This window comes from Corvus moneduloides, chromosome 10 (assembly GCF_009650955.1).
Source record: "Corvus moneduloides isolate bCorMon1 chromosome 10, bCorMon1.pri, whole genome shotgun sequence".
NCBI classification, from domain to species: domain Eukaryota; kingdom Metazoa; phylum Chordata; class Aves; order Passeriformes; family Corvidae; genus Corvus; species Corvus moneduloides.
The window spans coordinates 18,298,085-18,321,174 of NC_045485.1; the positions used below are offsets into that span (position 1 = coordinate 18,298,085).

The 23,090-nt window shown below is 41.5% G+C and overlaps 1 protein-coding gene across 1 annotated transcript in view; it reads left to right on the top strand.

The window, feature by feature from the left end:
• The window catches only part of PSMD1 (proteasome 26S subunit, non-ATPase 1), a 63,549-nt gene extending 40,459 nt beyond the window's left edge, over positions 1 to 23,090 (top strand). The window contains exons 17-25 of the mRNA XM_032120271.1: positions 4,070 to 4,184; positions 6,028 to 6,144; positions 10,971 to 11,073; positions 14,650 to 14,819; positions 15,937 to 16,029; positions 17,051 to 17,143; positions 20,017 to 20,163; positions 21,969 to 22,123; positions 22,951 to 23,090. Coding sequence (XP_031976162.1) covers positions 4,070 to 4,184; positions 6,028 to 6,144; positions 10,971 to 11,073; positions 14,650 to 14,819; positions 15,937 to 16,029; positions 17,051 to 17,143; positions 20,017 to 20,163; positions 21,969 to 22,115 — 985 coding nt within the window. The 3' untranslated portion in view covers positions 22,116 to 22,123; positions 22,951 to 23,090. The remainder of the gene's footprint in view (positions 1 to 4,069; positions 4,185 to 6,027; positions 6,145 to 10,970; positions 11,074 to 14,649; positions 14,820 to 15,936; positions 16,030 to 17,050; positions 17,144 to 20,016; positions 20,164 to 21,968; positions 22,124 to 22,950) is intronic.

Sequence of the window (23,090 nt, forward strand, 5' to 3'; positions counted from 1 at the left end):
TCACAACAGTAAAACTTATCCTGATGTAGGGTGGAAACAAAGCTGTAGCTGACTACACTGTTGAACTTCCATGGAAGAAACTTTCAGAGATTTTTGGCTTCTTTATTAATTTAGTTTCCTTGTAACAGAACAAAGTTGAAGCTAGTTGTGATGTTGGGTTTTTTTGTGTACAGGTCTGGGTTCACTGACGTCTGTGGTTTCATGGCTTATGTAGGAGCAGCTGAGCAGTTTTCAGATGAAAATGAAGGAAATAATTGGGCCATTTTTTTGTCATCATTTTGCTGTTGTAGTAAAGTGTAATTGCAAAAGCAAACTGCTTGAGTAAAACCAGTGTTAGGAAAAAAGGAAGGAACCAGTGCATTAAAGATAATTTGGTTTTCAAAAACAGACATTGCCTAACTTTCTAAGATACACAGCCCAGATTAGAGACATGCCTTAGGCTTTAATGTAGGAATTTTAAGATGAAATTACTGGATTATGTTATGGGAAGGTCATGCTAGAGGACTATGGTACATTGCTTCTGTCCTCAAAATACATTAAATCTACTCCAGGTTTAGAATTTTTACTGTGACTTTAAAGAGGGGAGGAAAACTTTGTGTCTGGAGATAAAACTTCTGCCCACTGAATCTCCAAATGCTATTTTGGTATTTCATGTGATGTTGTTTTCTGTGTTTAACTTGCAATAATGACAGATATTTGTATTAGGACTGAGTAGGAGTAGCCGGTTGCTGAGTGTGAATTGTGACAAACCACTTCTCTTTTTTAGTACTGTTTTTAAGTTTTCTCACACTCTTCATTATTTCTCTCCATCTCCCACCAGAGGTTTCTACTCTGTCACCACATTGATTCAGCCATCAGCAGTCAACAGAGTGGAGGAGGTCTCCAGCAGGGAGCCAGAGGGGTGGACTTGGTTTGGGAGCCTGTGTGGGTCTTGGTACCAGTGAAGTGGAACCTTCCTCCATCAGCAGGAGGACTGTCCCTCTGGATTGTGCTGAATGTCAAGTCAGCAGCTCGAGGGGCTGTGCTCTCAGTGAAGCGCCAGGGGAAGGAGGACATGGTCATGTTTTAAACATATTCCCCAACTGGAGTACCAGATGGAAGTAGTGCCATGGGAGCATGATTACAGCCTGTGACTGCTTATGAGGGCTTTTTAACTTCTCTTTTGATCACTTGACAGAATTGTTTTGGGTTTTATAAGTTTTATGGAGTGTGGATTTGAGTTTATACTGACCTTTGGCAACACCATGTAGGACTTTGTAAAACATCTCAGCAATAAAGGAGTAAGCAAATGTTACTGCTTCAGCATTGATGCCAACAGTGCTCTTGTGCACTGAGGTCCTGTTCCTCTGATACACGCTTTAGCAAGACTCTTTCCCACTTGTTGATCTGCCTTCTGGATCTCTGTTATGTGAGAAGACACTTTTTGAAGATTAAGGGGTTGAGAGAACTGCATTACTGAGGAAAGTAGTGGGACCCGTTAAGTTGCTTCAACTCCCAAAGTGAATTAATGGAAGGCCTGCTGTCAAAATGTTTGACCATTTTATGGATAGATTTGAGATAAAAGTATTTCAAATAATGGCCACAAATAACTTAAATCTGGCCAAGAATTCCAAAATCAATTAATGTACATTCATCCTGATTTTATAATGAAAACTGTGGTATAACTTCTGAGCCTGCAGACACAAATACGTGTCCAAGTTAATGATTCTATAAAATCCAGCTTTCTGAACAGGAATTTAATGATTAATGCTTCAGAGTGCCTAATCACATCTTTGCCAGAAAGTGTTTTTCTCTTCTTTGGCTCACAATCTGCCTGTTTAACATCTGAAGTAAAGCAAACACAAAGGTGTTAAGGGTCTTTGTGCAAGAGCTGAAGTCTTCTGTGCAGCTGAATGCTTGGGCTCATTTATTATGGAATTTGTGTCTCCTAGTCTCCACATCAGTTCATTTTTAAAAAAACATTGTCAGCATCTAAGCTGTTAGTTGAGCAACAGACTGATAGGTAGTTTTAAATGTGTCTTTTAGTTTGCCGTATTCACTCATAGGGCACGACAGAATTGTTCTGTTGCCCAGCTTGTCTCCCTTTCTTAACATTTGTTATCATGGCTGCATCTTGGAGGCAGCAGTTCCCAGCAGCTTTGTGTTTCCTTCTCTCTTGTGGTTTTTTCTTTTGCTGCTGTTGAAGGCCAAGGGGGGTTGTAAAGTCATGTTGGTAGGTGGGATTCATTCCCCATGTGGCTGCTTTGGGAAGACTCAGATGGAAGTGGTGTGGGGGGAGGAGGGCAGTGTGGGTGCTTGCTGCCATTACTGCTGAGGCATTGAGTAGCCTCTGAAGCCTGGGTGCCTTTGGGTCCCTTCAGCAGTTCTGGAGGAGGACTGGAGCCTGTGTGGTAGTGCTGCCTGTCTGTGATCAGCTGGAGTAGGAGAGAGGAATGCAAAGAAGAGTTCAGGACTAGTTATCGGAGGAGAGCGTGGGAAAGTGTTGAAACGGGAATAGCTGGAGTAGAAATTAATTGATTATGTGTGTAGAGTATAACTGAAGTATGAGTGTGTCATTATATGAACATGTCTTCTGTCCCCTGTCACAATGAAAGAAGAGAACGAACTAGATTATTGCTAAAGTCTTTTTTATTACTATTTTCTATGATTCAGCTATTCATTTAAATAAAACCCATGCTGGAGTATACTCTGTAGTGTTTTTTCTCTCTTGAGTTGTTGAGTGCCTTGGCAGACAATGATCCTACATAATTCCTGTGTACAAAGAGGTACTGCTGCCACCCTCCAACTTCCATCTTTCAGTGTAGCAAATGTAAGAAAGGAAGCTAAAACTAACATGCTCTTGGCTTCTTCCAAGAAGATTTTAGTCTGAAATCAGTTTATAGTAGAAGTAAATGGCTTGCAAGACTGCTTCTAGGATTGTGAACGTGACAATTAAAATGCTAGTCTGGGCTGCAAGACACCATGAGATGGCATGAAGAGCCAGATGATGTTCACTCTATAAACAGATATAATGAAATCACAGTTTATAGTTTTACATCTTTCTTCTTCGTGAGCATGTACTTACCAACTGCATTCCTGCATTGCTCTTGTGTTCGTGGTGTCATGAGACTGGATATGCTGAAACTGGCAGTGCTTGATATTGTGAAGTGGTTTGTGTGGCATCAAAATTAAAGGAGGGATAAATAAGACCATGAAGACAGGAAGGAAATTAATATATCAACACCTGTGAGTTCTGTCCTACTTCAGAAATACTCAATATTGACAAAGCTGTTTGCATTAGCACCATGTGCTTCTGTCTGTGGGAAATTAAGGCTCTCTTTCATCTTCCAGCACTGGGCTGGAAGCTTTGTTGCTGTAATGAGCAGCAGGACACTAGTTCCCAGCTGGCAAGGCATGGAGCATATACACCCATCTCAGATCTCTTAGAAGGCAGCAACAGTCACAGTATGACGCTGTAAGGAGGCAGCAGTAGACATTGCTCATAAACTGATTGGAAGTGTGTGTTGTGTCAGCATTTCCTCTCATGCTGTGATTTACAGCAGGAGATGGGGGTGAGGAGGAGTTGGCAGAAGCCATGATTGCAAAGGAGAGTTTGGGACCCACCAGCCTTGAAGGTTGATTGAGTACTGGTGGTGGGTTTTGTGTCTGCTGATGGGAAATTTAGTACTCTGTGTCTTGTGGAGGGTAAACCTCTACTAGTGGAAAGCCTGTCAAAAAAGCGTGATTTCTAGATATAAAGACCTCAGCCTCAATAGATTTATCATTTTGCTGGGTGATCTTTTAAAGGCAGAAAATAAGCACTGAAAAGGAAGACTTTAGTAGTGGGAACTGTGTGTGATTATCTGCAGTGATAGGAAAGTTTATTAATTTGTGCACATCGCTGTTCTCTTAGCCCATTTGTTCCTCCCATCTGGTTAAGTTTCGAGAAATGCAAAAACATACAGCGTGGAAGAACAATTTGAAATTTTCGGGTATGAACAGAGTGAAGTCTCCACATTTTGAAGCACAATACCATATTTTGAAGAACAATATTAATAATAAACAACATTCTTTTTTTGCCTTTCTCTAGGACTCCAGAGCAGTGTCCGAGTGTGGTTTCTCTGCTGTCAGAGAGCTACAATCCCCACGTGCGTTATGGGGCTGCCATGGCTTTGGGGATCTGCTGTGCAGGCACTGGAAACAAGGTGAGGGCCAGAAGCATCTGTGGCCAAGACTGTTCCTGCTCCTTCCTGCCACAGACACGTTTGTGTGCAAACAGCACATGTGCAGATGGGTTTCTCACACATGTACACTGCTGGCCAGCTGGAGTACAGCACTACTTTAAATTCTTTAACTGTTCTGGGCGTAGAGTTTCTTTTCCTGCTTGTACAGAATAGATAAAATAAAAGAATGTTTTTATACATTATTGCCACATTCTTGGAATTTTGTCTTCAAAACTTTTCTTAGAGTTTTCTTACTGTCAAGTTGCCACTGAACTTTAAATGTATGTTCAGGACTCCAAAATCAATACTCCTTTGCCCTTGGAGTGCCAGTGACAGGAAAACAGCAGGTGTTTTGCTTAGCTTCTAGCTCTTTTCATCTTTCCTGTGCTACATGATTCATGGAAGATCCATGTAGTAAAGCCAAGTGCAATGAAATATAATTAAATTTATTGTAGTTTCAGGAGTGTAAGTAACAACCAGTAAATTTTATTCTCACTTTACAAGTATCAGTGAAGGTTAATTCTCATGGATGGTAACAGACCTTTTATAGTAGAAGGATTCCCACTTCTTGCCATGGGAAGTGAGCACTCACTGGAACAAGCAGCAAGTAAACTTGGGAATAAGCTCCCTCTGCCTCTCCCACATGTGCATGATAATCTGTAGTGGTACAGAATTGCAGTTTCAGAACAGGTGCACAGACAAATATGTCATGCTTCTGAGTCTATGATAAATCTCTTGCTTATCTGTCTCATCTCTTCCAGTATTAAACACTTCGTGGCTCTTGCGTGAGCACTCCCGAGTGTCACTTGTGCTGCCAAAAGCACAGAATGCTGACGTGCACTGCCTGCCATCTTTAGTAGCTAAAGCATGCAGATCTGAAAGCAAATCTGAGAGTCCTATTTTTATCCAGGTCGCTTTATTCTCAAGTGGAAGGTGGAATCAAGGAGTTAGTTATTTTTAATCTGCTGCATCTGACAAGTTAATTTAAGTGGAAATGCTTTAGTCGCAAAAATTAGTCTTGTTTTATTTCCAGATGCATTGTGTGATGACCTAAACCATCTGATTACACAGACACATGCCTTCCAGAGCTTCTATTAGCAGGTTTTGAAGGCCCAAATATATTCAATTTTGGAGATCAAAAAGTTCAGCTTTTTGTCATAGTGCGTGTTTCATCCATGGTACTGAATGCTTGCCAAAGAGTGAATGAGTCACCTTCAGGTGAAGAAGCACAGCCTCCAACTTAGCTCAGATGACAAAAGCAGTCTTAGTGAAGGCATAATGCTATTTTAGAAGTGGTTCTTTGAAATAATGTTCTGTATAAAATGAACTTGTTTTTAAAAGCCTCACCGTAATGGAAGTAACACCAAGAGGGGTCTGAACTGGGAGTCTCTTGCACTCGGCACTCAACTGCATTTGCTCATGTCCTCAGTTTAAGTATGGACACGAGAGCACTCTGAACAAGAGATTACCTAAATGATGCTAAATGCTACAGGTTCTAACAATTAAGGCCAAGAATTTGGAATCTAATGTGATGAATGCATCTGTTGCTTATACCTATTGTTTAGCTGTTGCCCTATTTCTGCACGTAGATCTTGTTCCACCCATTCATCACTTGTTTTTAGTGTTTATTTTCTTTTTCTTCCCAATTTTTAGATTAAAATCTACAGAAATACAGGTTTCTGCTTCATTTGCCAAGATTAGGCAAAACATTATAAAAAGTATATCCGATAGCATCAATCTGATAACCTTCCACTGGAGAATTGAAACCTGGCATACTAAAAATAGTAGTATTAACTGTGACTTTGTATTTCTTCATTTCTCTTAGGAAGCAATCAATTTGCTTGAGCCAATGACAAATGATCCCGTGAACTATGTGCGTCAAGGAGCTCTCATTGCATCTGCCCTTATCATGATCCAGCAGACTGAGATCACGTGCCCAAAGGTAGTGTGTCACACCTCACATACCAGCCTGTTAGGTGGGAAAATTGTCTTGGATGCCAAATCTTAGTGCTTGGCACTGCATTTAAGCATTGGCAAGAGACTGCACATGTCTTGTAAAGAGCCAGAGCTGAATGTGCAGTGGAAAGCTCCTGCTTGGATCAGAGCATGTGCTCTGAATGATGGGAACATGCCTGGTGGATGGCAGCATTCTAACCCTGGGCACTACAAGAATAAATGCTCTTCCTTGAAAGCCCTCAAAGCATCTTGTAATGATAGGAAAGTGACTGTGAAGAGATTGGTTTTGATGATAGTAAGCTTAGATTTGGATGTGGTCACCACGCAGAGAGGTCCTGTAAGAACAATGTTTCCTTTGTAGTTAGTCTTACATTTTTCAGGTGAAACAGCTTCAGAGCTGGCTTAGTGAGTTTATAGCAAATACTCCATTTTTAATGGAGTTTTCTGCTCATAAGGCGAAAAGGTTTGCATATGCTGTGTTTAGCTTTTAAAAGGAGGTTCCCTGTGAATGTGTGACAGGTGATGATATGCAAACATTTGTACAGACTAAAAGTCCGCATTAGGAGAAGCTCTGAGGTTCCACATTTCACCTGCTCTGGTGAGTGGTGAGGCACAGCAGTAGCTGGTACTTTGCTGCTCATCTGCTGTATATGGGTTGCTTTTATTGTTGTCATTTTAGAAATTGAACTGTGATAAAAACAGCCACTTTTTACTTCATTTAGATGAGAAGAAGGAAAAAACCCTCTGTGTCCAGTGGAAAATTTTACTTGGGAAAGTCAGAGAAGGAAATCTACAAATACAGGTGTTTGGCTATTTCCAAGTCATGGAACATGAAAATTTGCTGGCAGACAGTTTGTTCCTTCAAATTATTTAAAAAAAAAAAAAGGAAGAAAAATATTAGTTTTCACTGAGCAGATTCTGGGAATGTTGTTTATATTATCAGAATTGTAGTTCAAGTGAATAAGCCAAGAATAGTAGTTCACTTGAATAAGCCAGTGGAGGACACTAGACTTTTGTTGGATCCCCTTGTCTTCCAAAATACAGAGTTTCTGTAATGTGAAGTTGAATTTCATCTCTCTGTGGAAAGAAATTAATTGTTGTTTTTATTGTTTGTTCCTTGGTCAGGTGATTGGAATGCCAGGCCTCAATACAGAAGATCAGATTTAATTATTCTGTGTCGCTCTAATACTGGACAAACTGTATAGCTCTGCCATGCCTCAGTTTCCTACCTGAAAGAATTAAGGATGATACTTCTATATATGAAAGAACATTATGAGAATCCATTCATTTTAGTTTTCAAAGCACCCTAATCCTCTTGGAATGGGCATTGCAATCTGCTCTGAATCAGTCAGACATCCTAAAATGTGGATCACTTGCTGAGGCTGCCTGTTGGAGTTTCTGGCTTTTTGAGATAATAGGTGAAAGACTCTGTTTGTCCTAAAGAAATATGTGAGTAGGAAAACAGCTAGTGAAAACACAGATTATTTGAGGTGTGTAATAAGGCAGATCTCTTTCCCCAAAGAGGCCTGGAAACCTTGGCTTCCAAGTTATGTGTGATGCTTCTGCTTGATAAAAGAGTAGTTAAAATAGTTGGCCAGCAAATACAGGAGGAGATGTATAGTGTGGGGGTCAGTGGCTTGTTTAAAAATGGGGCCAGAAACTGAAACGGCTTGATGCCAAATTGTTACCTGATATAGATACAGAAGGCAATTCATTGTCTGGTCATAGAAGCACTACAGATATTAAAAACCAAACAGAAACAACCCCCAGAATTCCAGATTACAAAATAATAAATAAAACCTGAAATATTCTGCCAATTTAGGAACTAAGCACAGAATATACAAATTTTGCTTGTTGTAAATACCCCAAAAGTTGATTATAATCATTATGGTTTCTTGCTCAAAAGTAAAAGGAATATTTTGGGGGATATGCTGCCAATTAAGTTGTTTATTATCCATGGGAAACTTTTTTTGGAGCTCTCTGCCAGTCTGAAAAAAAAATTACTCAACTCTGATGTGAAAGGGTGGAGTTCAGAAAAGGAGCCATTTTTGGATTGCAGGGACATATTTTGATCAGATTAGATTCCTGAGTGACACGTTGGACACTGTGCCAAAGGGTCTAATGTGATGGATGTGGGTATTTGCATTGCTGAATAAGCAGCTAGGAAGAGGAGTGTGATGATTTTTGTATCCCACAAGCTGTATGGTCTTGATGGGTTACAAAGAAGCTAAATTATATGTATCATCATCTCACTGCTTGTAAATCTTTGGAGATGCTTTGCGTGTGAGAGATGGTGATTTTAATAAAGAGTGGGTCATAGAGCCTGGCCAGCTTTCTGTCATTGCTGCTCAGTTTTGTCTGTTCTGGGATTTTATATTTTTTTTTCAGTAAACTTCTTACTTGTGAGCTTTGGGTTAGAAATACTTTCAATCCTCTGCTGATCATTTGGGGTGAAGACGGTAGCAAACAATCTTCCTTAAACAGTTTAGGATTTTTTCGGGAATTAACTGCTATCAGGGTTTTGAGCATTGCAATGCTGAAATGCCAGGAATAAACAGAGATTTAAGAATCAAAGTATTTTGGTTTTAAAATAGCCATTTTTGTTGTGAGAAAAGGGTAAAAGTATGCCTTTGAAATAACTTCACTGTGATCTTCTCAATGTGTTTGTCCTCCTCTTTGTTGTGCTCAATCTTGTTTAAATGAATAATTCAAAGAGTTTAAATTTAAATAAAAAGTTTAAATAAAGAATTGTGAAATAAGGAATTGTAATTACATGAACACTCCTTGAACTTGAAAGTTGTTTGAAGTCCATAAAGGGGTAGCAGGTGTTGAGTAAAGGTGGTTTGGTCTCTTTGGAGTTGAAACAATTCCTCCATGTGCAGCCAACAAGATTTTTCCTGGCCTCTGTTGATACATTTAAGAACTGTATTAGTGCTGGATATAAAATATTAACAAGTTTATTTTGTGAAATGGAATCCTAAATTACAGATGTGATGAGGTCATCATAACAGAAATCAATGACAACTTCATTAAGTGTTTGTGACCTGCAGGGCAATTAAGTCAGCAGTTTTGGAGATAAAACTAAGTGTCGAACTACTTGAAAAAGTAAATTCAATTCCTGGTTTTGTGTTAGGATAGTCATCTTGGCAAAATGAGAAAATAATAAACAAGGTCAAGCCTTTTCTTCCATCCTCCTTCAGTCATATTGGCCTATTGTCTTCAAGATGTGAAGAAACCAGGACCAGATTGTTGTTGAGAATTTGTTTCTGTGGTTTAGATGAAATGCTAGGTCTTGCTAGGGTGCAAGAATGATTTTTGCAATATTCTAGTTGCACCTTTACTTTACGAAAGCCTGATACTGTGAGATGTTTCTGCACACTCCTTCAAGAGGGCAAGTGTATGCAGAATAACTTCATCTTTTGAAGAAGATAGATAGAACATGCAAACAGTTTAAAATCTGTTTTATTAGATTTTATTAATGCTCTTATTCTTAAGAGCTTGCATTTGCCAGAAGCATTGTGCACATCACCTGCCAATATTTCCTGTCATTAACTGTTTATAAAATCTTGTTCTTGACAATCTCCTGGGCTTTATGTGCATGAATATTGACTGGTGGAGGGAGAAGTGGTAAACAGCCTGATAAATGACAGGCTTTGAGGTAGGAAATGGTGTTGTATCGTTCTTATATCTCAAAGTCTCTGTTGTTTCCTCACTGTTTCCAAGGTTCTGTGTTTGGCTTCATTTGAACTCAGTGCCATGTCATTTTGGCCAGCACTAATTATCAGAATGGGTTGTGTATTTTGTTAGAAAGATGAAATTAATCATTGTCTATATTTTAGTGTTCCTCCTGGAAGTTGCCCAAATAAATTTCTTGGTAGCATTTCCAAATGCTGTAGAATTTTTGAAGTGCTTGAAGATTTCAAGGGAGAAACAAAGCTTGTGGGTTTCATAGCATATGAAATAAACTTACACAATACTTTGGGTTGTGCTTGTTGCTGTGGTTTGAAGGAAAAATAATAGGGGACAAAAGGGCTTTACTAGACAAACTCTGGCAGGTTTTGCTTCAACAGCTTAAGAAATGGCTGGCTGTTGACATCTTGCTCCATTTTGTAGGAGATGAGTTGCCCCATCACTTTCTCCAAAGAGATGGAGCATTGGCTCCATATGAGGTTAATACCTTCCTGAACCACTGCAGCCATAAGCAAAGATTTAGCAGTTTCCTTTACTGTGTACTTAAGATATTGCGGTGAACATACCATGGCATAAACTGTTACTGTATTAAATATTTTCTTTAATGATTCTCAGTTAAAAGGTAGGAGTACAGTAGCAAAATTTGCTGATGATGCATCATAGGGGCATTATCAATACAGCAGAAATATTGTACAGAAATAATGGAATAAGTTGGAGGATTTCAGCAATAGGAAATGGAGGAAATTTATTAAAGTGCAGTGTCAGTCACCTAAGAACACAGAGTAGTTCTTGCTACAAACTCATCAATTGGTCTTTTATTCCAGTGACACTCCAGAGATTCTCAGGGTGGTCCTATAAGGTTTGCAAAATATGGTTTGGAAATGCACGTCCATCCTGAATAGTTTAAAATCAGTATATGGATATCTTCAAGTGGGGAAAATCTCTGTAATTAATTATTAATGGGGTGACTTGTAACACCAGTGACTAAACCTATTGAAAATGCAAATGTCATCGTAGGATGCAGAAATCGAGGATGCTTCCCTTAAAGATGGAATATTTGACTCATGCAGTCAGTTTTATAATCTCTCTCTCTTTTTCCTCCTTTTCATTATTTTTATCCAGGTCAGCCAGTTCAGGCAGCTCTATTCCAAAGTGATCAATGATAAGCATGATGATGTTATGGCAAAGTTTGGAGCAATCCTGGCACAAGGCATTTTGGATGCAGGTAATTCCCCAAACATTTAAAGCTGTCAAAATTTCTTAAACTTGTTTGGTTGCAATCACTGTAACAGCAAATTTCGTTTGGGAGATGAGGTGCTGGTTTTATGCCTCTCATGTCATAGTAGCAAGAAATCTCAGATTTCAAGGAATTTCAGCTAATTAAAGAAATAAACCCTGTTTTGTAGTTTCAGCTTATATCAGCATGTTTCTGTTAGGAGAGACTCAGCCCAGTCATTGGGGCAGAATTCATGTCCAGAAGTCTGGACAAATACAATAGTTTTTCTTTAAGTTGTTTTGTCACCCTGAATGTTGATTTATTATAGCATGATAGGTTGCTTCTTCATTTTTTTAAATCATCACCTGCTCCAGAAATTTGGAAATCTGCTGAGGTAACACCTGCACAATGCTGTGTCTGTCAATGGCACCTCTTTTCCAAGTTTCCAATCACAGTTTTTCCCATCTGGTCTCTTGTGCTGAGGCCTTCTCTTGCCATGCACATCCTTATCCTCTGTGATAGGCAGAAACAAGCTGTTTTTTCCTGTACTCCTGAGATCAAGATTAGTCCTGCAGTCCATAAGCAAAGGAGCCCCAAATTTGTCTCTGTGGCGTGGCTTAGGCACAGCACCCTGCAGTGTGGGTACAGTGTCTGTATGAAATCTCTGCATCTCCAGGCTGTGTGGTGGGGGAGAACAGAGTGCTGCCTGCACCTGTCTGCATGAAAGCAGGTTCAAAAAGCTTTCCTGGTGGGCCTGTGACTGTCAGGCTGCTCTGTCACAGATGACCAGGCCTGCTCAGAGAGGAAAGTAACAGGCACTGCGTTCTTGCCTCCTGGGTGCCCCTCCTGGAGCTCAGACTGAGCAATGTTCTTGCCATGAGACTGTTAGAATAATTTTGGTCATTCCCATACTCATACTCTTTTGCTGGGAAGGCAGACACTAGCCGCCTCTGGGATTTTTCTCAGCAGTGCAGACCTGTTCTGAGTTCTGACCCTTAAGATTAAATCATAAAAATGCAACTAAAATCTTATTTGCTTTCTGTGTCACTCATGTATTGTATAATGACTGGGAAACCAGAAATGTCCAGTTTTAATAAACTTCATGGGAATTTGTGCCAACTTTAACCTCTTTATTTCTTGCTGAGAGACTCCAGGAAGGCTGTGAACTCCTTTTCTTAACCTATTGCCACTTTCATTAGAGCCTCCTAAAAGAAAAAATTCTTTTTATCTTTCCTATACAACTGGAAGTGCTTATCTGAAACAATGAGTTATAGAATTTAATTATCACTACCAGGAAGAAAAGGTTCTTTGTGTTATCTGCCACAGTTGGGGCAATTGAATTTAGTTTTTTGTTGGGTCTTTTTTTGGGGGGTAGGGGGGAAGGAAAAAAGTCCAGTTCTCTTCCAATGACAGGGTTTTATTAGAAGTGCAAGATTTCCAGTGCATGACTGGGAAATGAGGCACTGGAAGTGGGATTTTTGCTCTGACAATGAGGCAACCATTTATGCTGGTAGTTTAATGGAAGGAGTGGGGTACCTTGGGAACACTGAAGTGGAAATGAAGAACTTGGTCATTGCCTAATTGATAAGCTTCAGCAGCTACATTTTTACTTTAATAAAATAAGAAAAAAGTAGACACAAAATTTAACTTAGGGTTTGGGGGGTTTCCCCAACCCCCCCTTGCCCCAGTGGCAGTGTGAATTTTGGGAGATTGACCTTATAGTACTACCCAAAGATCCCTGCATTTTTTTCTTTTGTGCTTTTTGAATTTTTTTTTCCAGGCATCATGTCACAGCTTTTATTCATCCAGCCAAAGATCTGGAATGTGTTCCCTTCCAGGCAGTCAGGGGTGTTATTTAATCATGAAGATAAATCACAATTGTGCAGTATTATGTCTCCCCACCTTTCCTGCTCCCTGCAAAATCCTGGGAGTGAGGGTGGGCTGTTTGTGGGTATAAAACAGCAGAAAGAAGTAGCATGACAGCATCTTTTGAATATTAAATCTGTTGCTTGTTCAGGAAATACCAGAGATTGGATAATTATAGGTTCTAATTCTGAATTAATGGTTAAAATTCTGAAAATTAAAGTGCAAAAGTTTGATAAAGCCCAGTTAAGCTGCTTGTGCAACATTCAGTCAGCTGCTTGATTCAGAATATCTGCAGATAATCAAGGCCTGGTCCTTAAACAGTGATGCAGTAAAATAAATTTCAAAGTGAAGATGGGGAAGAAGACCAGAAATTTGAGTGTGCTCGCCATGTTTAAGGATAGCACAAGACCTCAGGCAATCCCTCCACAGTGCTGTGGCAAATTCAGGTGAAAGGGCAAGAGATTGCTATCAGCAGCAGAGCAGAGTAGCAGTAGAAAAAGACAAGACCTTATCTTTGTCTTTCTTCAAAGAAATAGCAGGAAGGAGTTTTCCTGTCAAACAGCAGGAGATCTATTGCTACCACAAAAGGAGGAGGAAGGAGATAGAATATATGCAGAACATCCTACAGACTGGCATCAAAATGCCCCACCTTCCACTGCCTCTCCTGGGACTAACCCTGACAGATACCCAAGATGACAGTACTGCTTCAGTCAGGGCTTTCATTAGTTTTGGCAGGAAAAGAGAATTCTGTTTGTCTTTAAAACTCAGACAGCTCCATTGCTGCGTGGCCCTGCTGAGGTGGCTGTTTGTGTGAGGCAGGGAAAAGCTACTCCAGTTTGGGATTTTCAGCTACAAAGTGGCCTGACTTTGCAACCAGTGGGTGTTTGTATTTTAACAAAGTTAACCTCCCTGCCCCGGGTCTTGTCAGCGGTAATGGACTTGCCTGGTGCCCTCTTCAACTCAATTCACTGTGTTCATCAGAAGATGGAAGATCAGATTAACACTTTCTCAGTCTGTCTGCAAGTCCAGTCTTTCAATTTTGTTTCTAGCTGGATGTTTCTGCATTACATCAACATATGGAGCTGTTTTGGTCTCTGCTTTGCAAGTACAAATCTAAGACTTGGTTGTCTGGCAGAGATGTAATTTTGCTGCAAATACTGCAGGAGCTTGTCTCTGTGCAGCTTAGATTGATAATGTCTAGAAACAACTTCTGAAGTTGCTGCTGTTTACATTTTTTTCTACTGAGATGGTGTAGAATAAAAACCTAGGCATATTTCTTCTGCATAACTGATAGTTCAGGGAGGCAGTCACAGAAAGAAAAATCTCTATATGTTCTGCTGTATATGTACTGTGTTCCTCCTGAGCCTTGTCTTGAGCATCATTTATATGCCGTGTTTTAAAACCGTTGATGGCAAAGGTTTGCCTTTTTCTCCCCCACTCACTGCCTGTACTTCTGTCTAACCTGTGTCCTGGCAAAATGAGTGTGGAAGAAAGATTGTGTTTGGGTACTGTAGAGCACTGTGGTCTCTGTGCTATACATCTGTTTTACTGAGTAAGCTGAGCTCACAATAAAGGAGGGAGGTGTGTTCCAGAGGAGGAAACTGGCAGCATTGTGGCCTGGCTTGCCACCCTTTGACAGCAACTGTTTGAGATGCATTGCTCAGGTATCTTTGTGGAGCACCCAGGAATGAATTCACTAACTTTTATGATTCCTTACAGGAGGCCATAACGTAACCATTTCACTGCAGTCAAGGACAGGACATACTCACATGCCTTCTGTGGTGGGGGTTCTGGTCTTCACCCAGTTTTGGTTTTGGTTCCCCTTGTCACACTTTTTGTCACTGGCGTTCACCCCAACTTGTGTCATTGGCCTTAACAAGGATCTTAAGGTACGTAACAAGAAGAGAGAAGAGACACTGAAAAGCTGCTTGGACTCCTTGAGTGGTCTGCAAGGCGTGTGCATGGATTTGTTGGTTTTCTTTGCATTTTCCACTTACTTGTGCCAGAAAAGGTACTAAATAGAAGAAATCTGAAAAACAGGCTTAAATTGCAGAGCTGATGGTGGGAATGGGGACAAGAAAAATGTAGAGAGCAGACACTGACCTCTTTACTTCAAAGTAGCTTAAAAAGAAAGGAACTCTGTTCAGAGTATTTGGGCAGAGACTACCCCATTATCACTCTTGAAGGTCAGGGTTATTTAAAAAAAAAAGCTTGTTGCCCCCCGGCCTCCCAGATAAATTATGTGATGTTCTCCCCTAGGAAAGCTAGCAGTGGGAAAAGAGGATTTGTTTGGATTCCTTGGGGAGTAAACATTAAACTGAGCAGCCATGGGTACTGGCACTTCTTTTACGCATCTGTTCTTCCAGCTGTCAGCTGTGGTACAGCCCCTCTAAGCTGTGTACTATACTGGGTCTCCTGTGCTGAACAACTAAGATAGGAAGTTCCACAAAAAATCTTCTGGGTGTGGCAGCATGGGGGTGTTTAAGAACTTAGGTTGGCTGTCAAAAGATGCTTTCTACTCTTGCTTAAGTAGCTAAGAGTAAGAGAATATGTGACACTGGTAACTCACCCCAAATGTACAGTCCTTTGGCAGGAAGAGAATGTCACTGCTTGGTTTGCCCTCGCGTGCATTGACAGAGCAGATCTTCACTTAGATCTTAAACCAATTTTGTGTTGATACACACAAACACAGCAACAACATCAAAACCACAAAAGCTTTGAAGCAATGGAAACAAAGCATGGTGTGAATAGGATGGAGTGTATGGAGAGGGCTAGGAGAGCTTGCCAGAATCAAATTATAGAATAATTAAATAACATTGTTCTAGCTGAACCACTGCCACTGATAACAGTTTCTCAGCTTCCGGAGAGGGAGAAGGGGAAGCTTGTATTCTTTAGAGGATCTGTGTTTGCCTCTGCTGGAAGGAAAATGAAGCTGAAGTAATTATTCTGCTGTGGATTTTTCCCACTTTTCTAATTTCTAACATCGTTTTAAACTCTTTGTCTTAGATGCCAAAAGTCCAGTACAAGTCCAACTGTAAACCGTCCACATTTGCCTACCCCCCGCCTCTTGAGGTACCAAAGGAAAAGGAGAAAGAAAAGGTATTTGAGCTGGCTTTCTGTGTAAAGACTAACCCCTTCTCCCTCCTAGTATAAACACTGACTTTGGTGGTACTACCAGGGAATCTAAAGAGCAAAGGAAAAATTGGCAGGTGCTGTAGTCTCTGAAAGAGAATTCTAAGTAAATTTTCCTGCTGTGCCTGGGACTGTTGCTGATTGTGGCATACAAGTGATTTGCTACTGAATTGCTGCAACCTCCCTTGTCTGAAGTGGTCAAGCAGACATATTGAATAAAAAACCGCTTTCCATGCCCTACTGACTTGTATGTGCAGCACTCAGAACAGCAGGGTCTTTGTCTGTGACTTGAGCTCCAAAGTGCTGCTCCAGTGCAACCATTGAGAATATTAGGTGGGACACCTCTCAAATAGTCCCATATGGAAGGAGCAGTGGGCCCATGTGCTAGAATAATAGCTGTCAGCTCCATGGATTGCAAAAAGGTAAGTGTGGCACTGGGAATATCTCGGTATTGAAAAGGAGAAGATAAGACCTGTGGGATCACAAGCAGGACAATAGTGGAAGCAATTTGTCTCCTGGCACAGGATGGTAAAAGCTGTTGAGCAGAGCGCAGCAGCAGGCAGAGCAGCCTTTAGGGAGCAATTGCAGCAGTGGGGACCTCAGGCATGTCATGCTGATGAATGACAGGGTGTGAAAACTATAAAACATTTTACCAGAATTGAGTGCTGGGCAGGACAGATTTCCAAGCCACTGGGGAATCCAGAAATTAACTCTGATGAAAGGCAAAGCTCACTGCTCATAGCTGTTTTCTTGCCTTTGAATGGGATGTGAATTGGGCAAATCTTTTCTCTTTAAACTTCCCTGGCCAAAAGTTAAAATGTGCCAAGAACCCACATTTATTCTCACCAGCAACGTGACAAATGCTCTTGCTCCCTGACCCTCTCAGAAAGCTGCTGCCATTTGTTCCCAAAAGTCTCCAGCCTGGGGGGCTGAAGCTCAGTATACAGTGTTGGGTCACACTGAATGCCTCATCTCTTGCCATATCCAGGTTTCCACTGCTGTGCTGTCCATCACTGCAAAAGCCAAGAAGAAGGAAAAGGAAAAGGAGAAAGAGAAGAAAGAAGAGGAAAAGATGGAAGTGGTGGGTGCACACATTGAAACTTAAATTTCCTCTTCCCCCCCACCCTTATAAATGTGGAAGGTGTCTCATGAAAGTTGGCACCCACTCACCTCTGTCCTCTCGCCACCTGTGTTACGAGCAAAGCACTGACACACATTGCTGCAGACACTGGTTAGCACCTTTATTCTGTGTGTGTGCACTGTTAAAAGCAAGAGGTGCTACTAATTGTGAATCTGTTATTTCTGAGAAATAAATCTTCCTCAGTGTTGTTAAGTAACTGACTTCCTTAATGGCAAAAGCTTGTTTTGACAAGTTTTTGTGCCTTTAACTGCATGAACCTTATGAGTATTATTTCATTACTTGCTGTTTTTAGACCCAGAGGAATTTTATCTCTTATCCATGTAATTTTCTTACTAATGTAGAAAAAGTTGTAGTAATTTCATGTCCTTGGGACCTCTGGCCTTTTAAAAAGGAGTGTTGTAGCAGTTGCTTGATCATGTCTAATTCACCTCGAGAGCACTGGAGAGTTTAAACTTTCTGTTTTTGCACATGCTTAACCTCCTATTCTGAAATGTTCACCATTTGGCAGCAGTCTCTTATGTGCTTTGGCCGTCTATCAAAATGCCAAACATTTATCCACACCCAGCTCAGAAGCAACTGAGGTTTGAGCACAGGTTCCATATGCTGCTCAGTAGTTCTGGTGATTGCTTTGGTCTTCTGATGATTTCTTTCAGCTCATAGACCTGACACTGGAAGTTGTCATCCTCATCTGCGAATAATGTGGCAACCTGGAGCAAGCTGAGTAATGGAGAAATGAATTTTTGGTGGTTGCTGTAATTTGGAAAACATATGCCAGCTAAAATTCTTTCAGTACTAACAGAAGACTCTTTCTTTTGTGCCCTGCTCATAAATGCAAATATTCCAAAAACAACTGTAAGCTGAAAGTGCATTATGGACCCATAGAATTCTTTAGGTTGGAAAGACCTCTAAGTCAAACTTAACCCCAGCAATGCCAAGGTCACCACCAAACCATGTCCCCGAGTGCCACATCTACACATCTTTTAAATACCACCAGGGATGGTGACTCCACCACTCCCCTGGGAAGCCTCTTCAAGTGCCTGACAACCTTTTTGGAGAAGAAATTTTTTCTAATATTCAATCTAAACCTTCCCTGGCACGACTTGAGGTCATTTCCTCTTGTCCTGTGTCTTGTTACCTGGGAGAATGACCCCCACCTATCTCCACCCTCCTATCAGGGAGTTGTAGAGAGTGATAAAGTCCCCGTTGAGCTGCCTTTTCTCCAGGCTGAGCCCCTCCAGCTCCCTCAGCTGCTCCTCACAGGACGTGTGCTCCAGACCCTTCCCCAGTTCTGTTGCCCTTTCCTGGACATGCTCCAGCACCTCAGTGTCTGTCTTGTAGTGAGGGGCCCAAAACTGAACACAGGCTTTGAGGTGTGTACAGGGGACAGTCACTGCCCTGGTCCTGATGGCCACACTATTGCTGACACAAGGCAGGATGCCACTGACTTTCTTGGCCACCTGAGTACATGCGGGCTCATGGTCAGCCAGCACCCCCAGGTCCTTTCCTTTCTGGCCTCTTCAATTTAAATTTTAGTCTAACAAACCCCACACATGTTGTGTAAGATCAAAGGTTTATGTGTAAAATAACCTTCCTAGACCTACATAGGTGTGGCCATGTTGTAGGCACTGAGTGTCATGCAGCTGGCCCAGAAAATTAATCATCTCATGCAAGCAAGGTATAATCTCTGGGTTTTGGGGTTTTTCTCCTTTGTCAAGTTTCCTTGTCACCAAACATTGCCTTTTCTTTGAATTATTCTTACAGTTCTATGTACTAAGCAAAATGTGTTGAACATATGCATATTTCTTCTAAAATTGCTACAAACTATAGTTAAATGCAGGCGTTGAAGCAATATATTAGAAGGGGTTCACGTGTTGTGTCCATGTGTGTCCAGACTTTTAAAAAGTTTCCTTGGCTGAATCAAGCAGAAAAACAAGGATAGCAAAAAAGGAGCTTGCTGCCACCTGCTGTGGTTGAATTGAGTGTTTTGTCATTGTCCTTATGTTTTAGAGGTATCATTGCTTTCCTGTTTTTCTCTTATGGCTGTTATATGACTAGTAATCCATAGCTTCCAAGGGATCTGCACAGCAACAAGCAGCTGCTGTGCCAGACAAAGTCCTGTCTGCTGTTACAGGATGTGCCATGCATTCAGTGGTGTTCCCGATAGTTTCCTGTTGGTAGTTCCCATCTTTTCTGTGGTTTTTTTTGTTTGTTACTCAGATGTTTCTGAGCAAGAGGGAAAACATGATCCACCTTCTTAAGTATGTAAAGGATACTGGTTTTTTTCCTTCTGTTTTTTCCCTCTAGCTGCTGAGTCATTGGTAAGGGAGGGATTCACTGCAATTCCCTAGGGAGATGCTGAGGTCAAGGCATTTTGGGTGAACTGCTGTCACTACCAGTAGTGTGAAATGTCAGTGATAGCTTTATAGCTGCAAAAATACAAGGGCAGCTTTTGGCAATTTTCATATGCTCGGTAATGATATTAAAGAATCTTCAGTTGTTACAAAAAGTGGTGAGTGAGTTTACAGAAAATGTATGAGAAAGGGAAAGCAGAGGTTAAACTGTTCCACTGCCACTTCTCGCTGAACTTGCTTTCATCTGCAGCTGAGAGTGAGGCATTGCCTTGCTGAGAGCACTTAGATCCACGCTGGCATTTTCTGTGCCAGCTGATAGATAAATATTAGCATGTTCCTCAGCAGAAGAATGGTTTCTCACCACACTTTGGAATTGCTGCCTGACTGTACCTTACCCTACTAACTGTGAAAGGTTAGAGGTTACTGCTAAAATCAGGTTGATCTTCTCTTCTCCCTCCACAGGATGAGAATGAAAAGAAGGATGAAAAAGAAAAGAAAAAAGAGCCTGAACCCAACTTCCAGCTTTTGGACAACCCAGCCAGAGTCATGCCTGCTCAGCTCAAAGTTCTCACTATGACAGAGAGCTGCCGGTACCAGCCTTTCAAACCAGTAAGTGTCACCTTCCCAGTCCATATGCTTGGCAGAGCCTTCCTAGTGCTGGGCTTGTGTGTAAGGGCCCAGAAGTTCTGTGTGTTCATGAGAACTCACAGCTGGTGCAGCACTGGAATGTGTTGCAGAGATTTGCAGCTTTGCTGTTGTCATATTTCCTTTTTTAATGTCCCTCTCTCCAAATGATCCCATGCAGTTCTAGTTGGGGGAAAGTCAGAGCCACTGCTAACCTTTTCACCATGTTAATGCTGCTTTAATTTTGTTTCTTCTTGTACATATGTCAAATGCACAGCATGAAAACCAATCAGACATACTCTGTGTATTAATGACGTTGCTGGGAACATAAAGACTGAACCATGATCTTTAAAATAGGCTGAGAAGTTGTATAGCTTCATTGTCAAAGCAGTGAAATACATTAGGGCTTGTGCTGTAGCTTTATTATCCTGCAGTGGGATTTATACCTAAATAGAGGGGTTTTTCATTGAACATATTTCCTATTAAGTTACATCTGGCCTTAGAAAAGTGCCTTCAGCTGTGATTGTCAGATGGAAAATGAAGAAGTTCTGTTAGCACTAAGCCCAAGGGGTAACTAACTTCTTGGTGAGATGCTCAGATATATTGCAAATCTGATAAGCTGGCTCCTGAACTGTAAATCTCCTGAGTCAAAGTCTTCTGCCTTTTATTTTTGTTCAAGAAATAACACCCTTGACTTATCCCATTTCCAGGATTATGCATGGGAAAATGCTGTTCAGTAGTTGTAATACTTTTTCCAGGAAAATAGTAATGTTTTTAATAAATGGATTTCCTGGAATTCCATCAGCACATTGGAATTCTCTGTGCACCGTTGCTTTTGAAACATCTCCTTTAGCAAAGCTGTGGAAGGGTTTTTTAGTTTCTATCCTTCAAAAGGGGGTGACCCAACTGCTGTTTGGGTTGGGACGATCTGCTGTGTGTTCCAGAAGTGTCCACTCACTGAAATGTGGACATACACAGCTCTTTGCCTCGGTTTCAAAAGAAGCTGAGTCCTTGGGGGGGTTCAGTTTCCTGCCTTAAGCCCCATAAATAGGTTTTGAAGAGAACAGAACAGTGCAGTTTTTGCTGGGATTAGGGTGTGAACCACGGAACCTCTTGGAATGGAGCCGTTCTGGACCTTTGCTCTGCTTTGGGGAATGCCAGAGTAAAAGACCTCTTTGAAATGCTGTTTATAGCCTGAAATCCTGCTGTGGCCAAAGCCCTGATCCCAGCCAGGCGTGACACAGCACTGCCTCTTTGCGCCTTGTGTTTCAGTCCCAGAGATGCTTCAGCCTGCCGAGATGTTTGGTTGTGATCTTTGTAATTAATTCCCCTTTGTTTTTGTGAGGTTCTGCTAATGGGATTCCTCACTCGGTGGAAGCTGGTGATCAGATTAGTCTCTGTTTCAGAGAACCTCCTGGGAGGCAGCTACACAGAGAGGCTTCACTAAGCATTGTAAACCTGAAAAGATGAGCCTTAGAAAGCAATTACAGTTCAATTAGTTTTCATGTGGAAAGCCCCAGAATGGGACTGGGGTAAAGCTGTGAATCCAGATGTCACCTTCTGTTGAACTGAGACCTAGACAGAAGAAATAAAAAAAGTAACCTGGATAGACTCTGCCTGTTCCATGCCCTTATCAGACAGAGATCCAGGTGAGTGTCAGATGCTTTGCTCTCTGACACTCATTCCTGTCAAGGAGTCTCATATGGCCTAGGATAGACTCTGTGGCCACAAGCACTCCACCATGAGGCAGAGACAAGCAGCTCGAAATGCTCATGGCACTTGTCTTGCAGCTTTCCATTGGAGGCATCATCATCCTGAAGGACACCAGTGAGGATATGGAGGAGCTGGTTGAACCCGTGGCAGCTCATGGTCCGAAGATCGAGGAAGAGGAGCAAGAACCTGAACCACCAGAGCCCTTTGAGTACATTGATGATTAAGACCTGAGGTACAGTTTAGTGTGCAGAATCACCTTTTTTAATCCCAATAAAGGAATAGCCTCTTTGTACCAACTGAAGCAGTTATCAGCACCCAGCACTCTTGGTTTAGCTCTTTGACAGCTTGTGTGTCAGATTTAGAAACATACTCTGTTCTAATTTTAAGCGTTTGGCAGCTTAGGAGAAGTTCACAAGTTCACTCTTTTGGGTCAGGCCTGACCCAGTTGTTCTGGATCTACTCTCTAATCTGGCAGGCTTGACTACTCTTGAGTAGAGCTTGGCTGGGCAGAGAGCAGTGCAGGGGTCACAGGGACTAGTCAGCTCCTGAAAGATGGTTCCAGAGGGGCAAGTAGCTTACATAACAAAGCTATCATCTACTTGACCTCAGGGTGCCAGGATTTGTCAAAACAGAGCTACTGCTCTGCTTCCTAAAGTTGTCTTGTCTTCCCAGCAGTTCTTAGCAGAATTTAAAGACACTCTAGTCATGGGCTCTGTGGTGCCCTCTGAGCCCAATGCAATGATAGTAGTAGATCTGTTCCAGGCAATAAATGGTGAAGTTCTCAGGTTCCTTGGCTAAAGTGCCTGAATGGATGTACAAGTTTCTCACTGAGAGGCAGAAATCCAGTTGCTGTATTTCCAAATATGGCCTGGCATGTCCCAGGGCTCCCACGAGCAAAGATTATGCACTTGAATTGGTGGATGGGCAGGAAAACAAACTCCTTGCTGAGAACTATAAATGTTGCGTCAGTGACAGGCTCGGGTGAGTGTGTGGGGCCAGCCACAGGAAGCCTTAGTTAAACACATTTGATTTTCTGGTTTCTCTCTCTCCCTCCTCCAGGGTCATGTCATCTAAAGAAGACATTATGCTTGACATCAGAAAGACAGACATGACGACCTTCCTATTGAGATCTGATGTTCAGTGCATGCAGCCCCAATCTGTGCTGAGCTAAAGCTGACAGTCCGTGTTTTATGGCTGAA